This window comes from Physcomitrium patens, chromosome 5 (assembly GCF_059467195.1).
Source record: "Physcomitrium patens ecotype Gransden chromosome 5, ASM5946719v1, whole genome shotgun sequence".
NCBI classification, from domain to species: Eukaryota; Viridiplantae; Streptophyta; class Bryopsida; order Funariales; family Funariaceae; genus Physcomitrium; species Physcomitrium patens.
The window spans coordinates 20,842,060-20,853,380 of record NC_143414.1 but is presented as its reverse complement, the minus strand read 5'-3'; the positions used below and the strand labels follow the sequence as shown (position 1 = coordinate 20,853,380).

The window sequence follows — 11,321 nt, the reverse complement described above, 5'->3', positions numbered from 1 at the left end:
TAATTTTAAAGAAGTTTATGTATTTTTTATAATCAAATATACAATAAAAAATTATCTATATATATATATATATATATATATATATATACATTCATACATATTTTTATTTTTTTATTTTTTTATTTTTTATGTTTTTTTATTGTAGAAAGTTTAACCAGATTCTATGTTTTATTTTCAAAAAAATCAAAAGAATGAGTTTTGTCCAAAATTGGAAAAAATGAGTTATACCATTGTGAAGTAAATTCTCTTTAAAATTTAAGTGATAATGGTTTATTTAATTTTAAATTTTAAATGTTGAAATGTCATATTGTGTTTATAAAACACAAAGTTGCATTGGTTCCTTTACTAACTATAAAAATTGCAGTATTTTATTTTATTTTACCTTTTATTTTTGAAGAATCTTCTTCAAATGAAAACAGCAACCGACATAGTCTAGATTTGTTTATTTTTGTAACAAAAAAAAAGTTTTGAAATTAATAGAATTTTCGCAATTTTTGGAGAAAAAGAAAAAGCTGATTCAATTTCAAATAACACATTTTCCATTGATCACAAAGTCTTTTCTACATCAAACATTGTTATCACAAATTATTACATGCTAAAATTCTTGCAACAATTTTTTCTGTTTAGGGACGTATTTACTACATTTAGATTTAAAAGTTCAGCTTCAGTAATTACTGGTAAATATTATTATATAAATAAACACATTATAGCAAAAAGAAGGCTTCAATTATGACTTTCAAGGAGCATAGAAGTTTTGAAAGCTATATTTAGATTATGTTGTATAAAAAGGTTTCATTTTCCTTACTTCTCTTTATAATTATATCTCATCAAAATAAAAGAGAAGAAGGAAAAGAAGAAGGAAAAGAAGTTGTGTTGTTTTGTGGGTTGTGATTATTCAATAAATACTCAATGTAGTATTGGCGGAATATTTAAAAACACAAAATGCATGATATGGCATAAAAACGTGGAACTCTAGAAGTTTATTTATTTCAAAATAAATTAGGAATAATAATAAAGAAATAGAACGGTGAAGTTTGAGAATGAATGGAATGTGAAGGAACAGAAAGCAGAGGAAGAATTGAACAGGAGTAGTGATGAATGAGAATGTGCGTCGGGCATGAGCCCAGCTAGTGTGAGGGTTTGGATGATAAAGAGAAGCGCCTGGATGAAGGATGTGAGGGAGTAATAATCAAGAATCAGGAGCAGCAGCAGAAGGAAGCCAGGCAGGCAGGCAGGATATTGGAGGAGGGTATTGGAGGGTATCGGGGGGTGTTGGAGAATCGGAGGGGGGGGGTTTCTGTTTTCTGCTTTTGTCTTCTTCTTTTTCTTCTTGGCGTCCCCGTAACCACCCCCACCCGTCCGTCCGTCCATCCATCCATCCATCCATCATCCTTCTCAGGGGGTTTGTTCATTCGCCCGTCCTGAAGCTTGGTTCTATCCCGTCCCTGCCCTGCTCTGCGCTGTGGGGTGAGTGAATGAATGAGTGTGTTTTGCGTCTTCACAACTCACCTGGCTGGGTTCGATTCCAGCATCTCTCTCTCTCTCGCTGTCTCTCTCCGCGCTCCCCCATTCCTCAGCTCCCCCTGTTTCGCACCCTCCTCCCTCCCCCACTCTCTTGTTTTTCCTGTTTCGCACTGGGGTGTGGCATCATGGCGCATGCAGCTTTTGGCCTCCTCCACTGTGCCGGTTTTCCCTTTCGGCACCGCTTGTTATCCATAGTTTTGTTTCAGCTGGGGAGTATCGATGCCGCACGCGGAATTCAATGCGACTCTGGGGATTGTCGCAAGTGCTGAGCAGCCTTCAACAACAACAGAGGCCTTCCTCACTTACTTTTAGCGCAGCTAGGTTTCCAAGAAAATTGTGACAATTCGCAGCTGTTGGCGGTTGAAAATACAAAAAAGCGTTGGAGGGTACCAGGAAAACACTCTAGAAGGCTCACCAGAGTTGGTACAAGGTGAGCAAAGTGGAGTAATGAGAGGACCAGAGAAGTCATCATGGGAAGATCGAGAGGCGTTGATGGATGTCGCAGTGCCGGTGTATGAGAAGGGGAGGGACGATGAGAAGCCTCCAATTCATCCTGTCCGACTGCAATCTTTCTTTGTGGCTGCTGTTCTCACGGTCTTTACGAGTTCCCTGGTAATGTGGCCCTTGTGCTTTCCATTGCATTCCCAATCTTGTCTCTTTATTTGGTGCCACTGAGGAAGAGACCTTAGTTCCATCTAAGCCTTGCTCTGCGAATGATGTGGGTCACTCCACTGGTAATCCATTTGCGATGCGATTTGATATTGTTCGGACGATTCGCTTTGAAGTGTTATTGAAACACACTGCATTTGAGGCCAGACTATGCCAAACACCGTGACTTCAGAGTGTTCTTCTATGTGATTCAGAAATTTCAGCTCCAGCTATTAGGATTCGTCAGAACTGGTGATTGGTATCTTGAAGAAGTCTTTTTCGTGAATTGACATCCTAATTTGGCTACTACGCAAATGATTGATCCTGGATGTCGTGTGTGACAGGGTATCCTAACAACGCTGTCACAAACTGGTGGAGGCTACAAATACGACTACGCAACCATTCCTTTCTTGGCTGAAGTTCTAAAGGTCGAAAACTGGAATGTAGCATGCAACTGAAGTTTCACCGAGAAGCAGTGCGTGTCATTGCACATTCTTAGAAACTCGCTGGTTTTCTGTGCAGTTCATCATTTGTGGCTATCTTTTATGGAAGGAAAGCAAAACATCGAAGGCTGCAAAAGTTACAACAAGCTGGAGCAGCATATTTCTTTACCCAATCCCATCCATTATCTACCTTGTGCACAATAATGTGCACTTTCTAACTCTCACGTATGTTGACACCTCAACTCATCAAATCATGGGCAACTTGAAGATTGTCACAACTGGGATCTTGTTCAGGTTAGGCTCCTGATCTCGAATCTGCAACTATTGGTTGAGGCTCTTACTTGTTCTCTGGTTCCTTTTGATGTATGAAATGTAGAAGAGTTGGAGTCATGCTCAAACTCGTGGCGGAATTGATTGATGTGTCTTTATTGTTATACTGGTTCAATGTGCACTTTTCCAGGACATTTTTGAAGAGGAAGTTGTCAAGACTGCAATGGATGGCGATAGTGTTGCTGACCATCGGTACAACAGTCAGCCAGGTGAGAGTCTCCTCTTGACCGCCTCTAAACCAGCCGTCTTCTCTGATCATATCTGTCAGGTTCGATTATGCGAGAAATACATGCACGACAAGGAGTTCCTGAAATTGATCGGCACACAGGTGAAAGACTGTGGAGAAATCAACTGCGGAAGCTTACTGGCTGCGCCCATTGAAGGCTACCTCCTCGGCATACTCTCGGCGTGCCTTTCAGCGCTCGCAGGCATCTACACCGAATTCCTGATGAAGAAAAACCAGGACTCACTCTACTGGCAGAACATGCAACTATATGCGTAAGTGACCATTTCTACTTAGACGATGCAAACGGCTTTAGCATTCCAATGCTTTTTGCTTGTCTGGTTATTGTGACATCTAATTAAAAGCATCTGTTCAGAGAATCATTGTGCGCATATTGCAGGTTCGGCATATTGTTTAACATCGCACGCCTGACTGTGGACGACGTGAGAGGAGGCTTCTCTAAAGGTACCTGGTGGTACCGCCTATTCGATGGCTACAACTTCATGACATGGCTCGTGGTAGTCAACCTTGGCTGCACTGGTCTTTTGGTGTCATGGATAATGAAGTATGCTGACAGCATTGTCAAGGTCACATCTCAACTTCGAACTTTTGTGAATTGAGTAGGTCGAGGGAACTGTTCACAAAGCTTCGATTTTTCGGAATGTCGATTTTGTTGCAAGTTAGCGATCAGTTTCTAATGGTATCGTCTGTTTACAGGTTTACGCTACATCCATGGCGATGTTACTTACCATGGTAGTATCCATTCAGCTCTTCAACTTCAAACCAACTCTACAGGCAACTTATCTTTTCACTCTTAAACTCCTCTTGATTGCGGATGCAAATTATGAGAGATCATACCTTGTCTTGTATGGACACTATGTCTAATACAAATAGGGATTCGCTTTTGTGGTTGCAGCTGTTCCTAGGAATATTGATTTGCTGCATGTCTCTCCAACTCTACTACACACCCGTGGAATCGCTCATGGGAACGCTAACCTCACCAACACTAACTCCGAAACATTCCGAAAAAGAAGCCTATTCAGAAACTCTGAACTCCGAGGTGCTCACCAAGAGGAAAACTTCGTCATCTTGACGTCCATTGGACGACAAATCGGTACAATGACGTAGTAGACCTACCAGGAGTCTCGAGTTTTGTAGTATTCTTACCAGAGATTGACCTGCATTCTGTGGAAACAGTTTTTCAATTAAACTCTCAAGGACACAGTCCACCTCTCGAGGTTAGATTTAAGGGTTCAGATAAGGGAAAAGTATGGGGAAAAGATGGAGTGAAGGCAATTTAGTTTTGTGGAAGTCCAGCACGTACAGTACGTTACCTTGTGCATGCCTCAAAAGCAATCTCCTTCCGAGTAATGTCATGTGCATTGTGTATATTATTGCCGCTGCGAAGAACGCAAGTCTCTAGAATCCCCTCGTCATGCTCAGTTGAGATGCTCGTCTGTGGTCTCAGCTTGCCATTTTGGCTTTTGGGCAAAAGTTCTGCCAGTCTGCCTTGAACATGCCAAACACGAGTTGCGCAACCAGTATGGCAGGCAGTACTGGTTCTCCCTTTGAACAGTTGCTCCAGAATGCTGCCTTTTTGTCCATCCGCTTTGTAAAGTGGCACAAGCCTCGGCAGTAGCAAGTACCCTTCGTCATCAATAAGGTAGGGAGCATGACCTCTATTCAATTTAAGCAACAAGTAAACCTAGTATGTTTCAAAAACAAGAAAAAAAAGAAAAAGACAGAGGTAGGGAGTATGACCGTCCCTTGCTCCTCGATTAAAATGGAAGTACCCATTACATGGTGCTAAACAATGCGGATGTTTTCCTACCTTCGAGGTCCTTGAACACTCCATTCTATTCTATCCATGTGAAAAGAAGAAAACAAATAGAAAAGAACATACAAAGGAGAAAAACAATTAAACAATTAAAAAATTAAAAAAAAAGTTTTTGGTTTTCTGATAAAACATAATTTGAAGAATTTGTTTCTAATGTAACATACGAAACTACTGTATCAAAATCTATAATTTTAAATCTTTTCTATGTAAAGTGGGTGTTTTAATTTATTAATTTCCTCTTTTTTTCTTTTTTTTTTCTTTTATAAATATGACGTGTAAAATCAGTGTATAATTTCTTTTCATGAAGTATGTTTGCTTTTTTTAAACATCTATTAGTTAAATAATATTTGAAAATTTAGTTACATTATGTACAAAATGATTGATCATGGATGTAAATTAGCTATAATGGCTTGAAAATCCATTATTAATTTATTTTTATCGAAATTGTGCTTGTATATGGAAAATATATTTTAATGAGTTTCCTTTTATAATTCATAAGGACATCACAATAAAATGAAAATATTTTAAAACTAAATAAAATGTATGCTACTTTGAAAAACAAATCATAAGTCTTGCATTTAAAATAAAATTCCAAATATATATATATATATATACTCTGTTGAAAAGTTCAAAGTATATATATGCATGTTTTTACTTTGAACTCTTTAACAGAGTATGTATATCTCGGCTAAAAGGTATTCGAAATTATGATTTTATTCATTTAAAATTGATACACATTATACAGTCTATATGTATTTTGAGAAACAATTTATGAATAAAATCATTGCATTGGGTGATAAACTTTATTTGAAGTAGAATATTACATTTTTTGAAGCAATTATTGAAATTTAAATACACATAAATGACTATTTATGAAAGAAGTTTATTTTAGAAACACCAACAAAAAAGTGATTTATTTTCTCAAGCTAATTGCATTTACATATTACATCTTGCATTTTTAATTTCTTGTTATTCTATCATCTTTTCACAATATCTTACACAATATCTCCAAATAAAATTCTTCATTTGTATCATTACCATATGAAGAAGTACAGATAATTTTACTTTTTTTGAATGAATAAAATAATACAAAGTATGTGTGTTTATTTACTTTTCATTAAAAAATCAATAATTACCCATATGTACAACATATAATGAAATAATGAAATAATATAGTTAATTTTTATAATGTATTTAGATCATTAATAGTATTTTACAATAATTTAATTAACTATTTGGTGTTAATTAGTTTTTTTTAATTTTCATTGATATTTTGTGTTAATAAATACTTTTTTCACATAATAATATTCACATTATAATAAAGAATTGTTTTTAGAACAGTTTTTAAAATTCACAAATATGTGGAAATAATTAAGTATCTGAATTTTACACCAACCTTAGTTTTGGTTAAAACTACTTCTTTGGTTTTTAATTTATTTATTTAATCAGCTTCTTTTATTTTCCATTCTAATGAATTATTTGAAGGTCAATTCACAACCTTTGTAATAAATATAAGATTTTTAAAATTATATGTTTTATTCAATGGTTTATTTAGAGATATTTTATATAAGTTTTCGTCCCTTTGTGACATAAATAAAAATGAATTTTATTATTTATGATTTGGACTAGGTTTTTTAATATATGGACTAATTGAAGTGTGTATGCATGAGTGTAATTTGTTAACACCCAAACAGTTTCATATATATATATATATATATAAATATAAATATATTTTTATATATGAACGAATATTTTTTAAAAATGATACATAATTATATTTTTGAACTTAAAATTTAATTTCAGGTAAAATTTATCAGCTTTAACTACATTATCCCAATAAATAATTATTATATTAAAGCAATGTAGTGTGATTTTTATCTTAAATTTTAAACTAGCCATAATAAAACTTCAAAACTTATTGAATTTTTAATTGAATAAATTTTAAATCAAACTTTAAATACAAAATCATTTTCTCAAAAAATAGAACTTAAAAATTTATTAGTTATATAAGTATAAATATATTATTCTCTCAAATCGACTATCTTTTTTTAAAAGTTTCTTTTGCAAGGAACTTAAACAGATTCTAGAAGTCTAGTTAATGTAACATTAATGTGTGAAAATTATATATATATATATATATATATATATATATCATATTTCTAAAACCTTATTTTTAAATGATTTAATTATGAAAAAAATATTGATTTGATAGTTTATGGTTTAAAATTTGTTTAGAAAAAAATACATATATATATATATATATATATATATATTTAGGGTGTTGCTAATACCATCACAATTTTTGTTACTCCTATTAGAACTTACCACCTACTTAATCTATTTTTTTTTTTTTTTTTTTTTTTTTTTTTAGTATTTTTTAGTTTTTAGTTTTATTTCAATCAAAATCTCTATTCAATCAAATGATTTGGAAAGTCATGATATAAAGAGAATTTAATTGGTATGTAAATTATCATAAAAAGGTGGCATATAATAGATAGGAGATTTTGGTGGCAATAGCAAAAAGTGTGGTGGCATTAATAATATCTTATATATATTTATATAATTATATATTAGTTTTTTTCTTTTTGAAAATTTTATGTTCAAAAATAATATATATATATATATATATATATATATATATATATTCATTTATAAAATTAAAATTATTTATCTTAAATATTTTTTATCAATTTATTTAGATGTTTAGAAAGTTGTGAAAAAACATTTAAATAATTAATTTTTAGAAAAATGTTTTTTTTAATATATAATATTTTGATAGAGGTTTAAAATTTAAAAAACTAGGCTGATTAATTTATTTTTAAATAATTTTTTTTGCATATAAATAAAAATATATGATTTATTAAATTAATATCTGATTAGCAATGTAGTATAATTTTAAAATCTAATGAAATGTTTCAATATTAAAACAATTATTCTCTTTCAAAACATTAAATTAAGAAATTTAGAAATATAAATTTTTTGAATAAAAAAAGATGATAGATATACACTTAACAATCCTAAATCCTAAACCCTAAAATCTTATTGATAAAGATAGGATTTTCAAAACTAAGAGATGGTCCTTAATAGAGATTCTATTTATGTATTGTTATAAGAGGATAGATTTTGAAAAATATAGGCCAACCAAATGACAATGTATGTAGATAACTAAAGTACCTAAATAGTGGAAAATCATAGCAAATAATTTGTGGAGAATAGGTGTATATAGAAACCAATAACAAATTCAAGATAAATGAGAGCAATTATCACCAAATTTCAAGAAAGTGTATGATTATGAAAAAAAATAACTTCTAGTCAATTAAATTATATTTCTATGAATCTATTGGACAAAAAAAGTCATCCAAGAAGATTTCTATCAATACCACTAAATCAAATCATCTACCAAATAATATTAAAGTGGTTTCCTAAAACTTTGCAAGTATCAAGGATATGAATTTCTAAAAAAGAAAACTTTAATATATTCTTATGTCACTCAAAAGTCTAAAAAATTATTCAAAGTTGGTAATGTATTGAACTAGAATGGCTATTGCTAAAGACAAGAAGATTAGAAAGTCTTGAGACAAGACTAAAGACTAGAAAGGCATTGACAAGAGTGAAGAAGACTTCACTCTTACCTTCATATATACTATCAAACTAGGAGCTATATAACAATGTTCTATAGGACCTTCAATATGTGTTGACTTTGCTAGATACGTATTTTAACTTACAAGGCAAAGTTTTTTATATGTGTACCATATAGTTAGCTTGTTTCACAAGCTATTAGTATATGTGGCACGTAGTTAACTTATTTACCAAGTTTCTAACCTACCAATCAATTATAAACACATTATCGTATTACATGCTGTCTTGCTTGAGAATGCACGGGACATCTGGATGTGGAAGATAAAACGATGTTTTGCAAGTATCCGAGTAGTTTAGTGGGTTTCAACTATCTAAATACAAACTATTTCGGATTTCAATATAAAAGCTTACTCCCAATACAAAGTGCTTAGAAACACTATTTTTAATAACTTTGAGATATTATAAGCATAATTTATTTTGTTATTTTTTAGTTTTATTTATTTATTTATTTTATTTATTTTATTTATTTTTTTAAACCCTAATCCTAGATAGTGAGCTTTGGCAAGGTGTAATTTTCAATCTGATCGTCTGATTGTTGTGAAACTTCTACCACTACTGCCTTTATAAGTCTTCTAAATGCTCAAGAAGTTCAATCCAATCCAATTTACAGATTGCAAGAAAATGCCTTAAATCCACACTGATGTCCCTTGACTGCCACCTAGAAGTTGATGACGAACTATAACTTATAATTTTTCCTTCTCTAACCATTGATTCTCATTCAAACTTTGTATACAGCTCCGCCTTTAAGTCTTCGACTTACCACATCAAAATTCACCTTATTTCAGCTGGTAGATCCCTAGATATTACAAAAACCCTAAACAACCCCAATATGCCGACTTGTGATACCTCTTTACACTAATGATCAAATATCTTCTATCCATACTATTAGATTAACACAAATTTTTGCAAGCACTTGGCATACTCAACCATCTAGACATCTCTAAAATTTCAACTGCAGATGTTTCTCCAATTTCACAAAACAGTCAAGAGTACTAGCCTTAACTTTATTGCAAAAAAAACCCAATTCACTAATACAAACACTGACTTTGAGCAACGATTGTAAAATCCTCCTAAATCCTATGAAACTAAGTCTTATACCTTTCGAAGGAGCTTGAAGCCAGCTCTTCGACTCCAAAAATCCCGATCTCCGAATGCCCTCTTCTTTTTTCTTTCTTTTCCTTTAACTTCGTGAGGTCCCCTATTCTTTCGCCCTAGACTCAGAATTGGAACAACAGACCGTGCTTCCATGGAATTCCCGCCTCTAAGAGGACCTTTTCATAGAAAAGATGTTTCTTCCGAAACGGTATAGAGAATGAAACAACTTGAAATGGAACCGAAGCCTCCGTATTCGAGACCTCATTGGGTTGCCCAATCGAGTCAGGTCTCATACTAGGTAAGAGGCCCGTAACAGGACCTGGATTGGATGTCCCTGTAATTGGGTCAAATTGGCCTTTGACATCAAGCTCACCCAAATGTTGAATTGGTCCTTTCTCTTTTTGCTGACTCTTGGTAAGAATGGCTTGGACACATTCCACCCGATTTATCGGAGGATCTTGTTGACCTCGATTTATCTCTTCAATTTTTCCTTGGCTTTGAATCTGCTCATCCCGATTATTGAAATTGAATGAAGCATTACATTGCTGATAAGTATGCCTTGACTGCTTGCTATTTCCACATACTAACGCGTAATTATCATTGGCTCTGGGATTGGAACATTCATTAGCATAATGACCAATTTGTCTGCAACGGAAATAACGAAGTGGTCTTCTTGCACCTCCATCAAGCATATTGGGTGTCTCTACTGGTATATACCTACTAGGCTTGTTCCATGTAGGGTTAAAAAATGATCCTAGTCGTCTCGTTGGTACGGAGTGTACTTGATTCGATGATGCCAGTGGAGCATACGCTATTGTCACGTTCTGTGGTACAGCTTGCAATGGGGTGACATTAACTGGCCCTTGAATATTGGCACTAGAATTGGCTACTATTTCTAACATCCAAGATGACTAAATATTAATAAATCTTTTTTATTTATATTTTCACCATATAGTAGTGTTATAACATGACAACGTGTAAAGTCAAAATTACATCTATAAAGTTTCTACAAATCTTTTTTAGAAGATATTATGAAATTAATATACATTTATCTACTTCTATCTAATCATATAGATAATTATTGAAAAAAATATGTATGTCCATGACATTATCTTACCTTCTAGAAATAAGTTCCACAAGAAGTGGTCATCATCTTTTATAAATCTTGCTATTATTTATCTTGGTATGATTAATATCATTGATAAAAAGCCTCAATTTTTTTTGTTGCATTTGCAAGATTTTATTTTGGCTTCTATGTGTATTCATTAATATCATATCTATGTCAATAAATAAGATATTTTAATCTATTTTGGCAATGCCTAAAATTTAAGATTTCTTTCACCTCATTTTTTTTTATTATGATCCACTTCTATAGGAAGAGGTGGCATTTATCTTCTTCTCAAGATATTCTTAATAACATCCAAATTTATAATCGACTTGGATATAGCAACCATGGAGGTTCCTTCACTTTCCATGAAACCATTAGCCATGTCTATCAAAGTTATCATGAACATTGTTTGCATTCTCCGTATCTCCTTTATTGACTTTGTAGTAATTTTTAATAAAGCAATTTATTTTTTTA

The 11,321-nt window shown here is 32.8% G+C and overlaps 1 protein-coding gene across 1 annotated transcript; it reads left to right on the top strand.

Moving 5' to 3' along the window:
- The first annotated feature begins 1,475 nt into the window (after nt 1-1,475).
- Nucleotides 1,476-4,557, top strand: LOC112282081 (CMP-sialic acid transporter 1). The gene is made up of 8 exons (XM_024519271.3): nt 1,476-2,136; nt 2,517-2,600; nt 2,695-2,909; nt 3,076-3,154; nt 3,274-3,443; nt 3,569-3,755; nt 3,886-3,963; nt 4,085-4,557. The coding sequence occupies exons 1-8, from the start codon at nt 1,972-1,974 to the stop codon at nt 4,259-4,261; spliced, it is 1,155 nt and encodes a 384-aa protein (XP_024375039.1). The 5' UTR covers nt 1,476-1,971; the 3' UTR covers nt 4,262-4,557.
- The last annotated feature ends 6,764 nt before the right edge of the window (nt 4,558-11,321 follow it).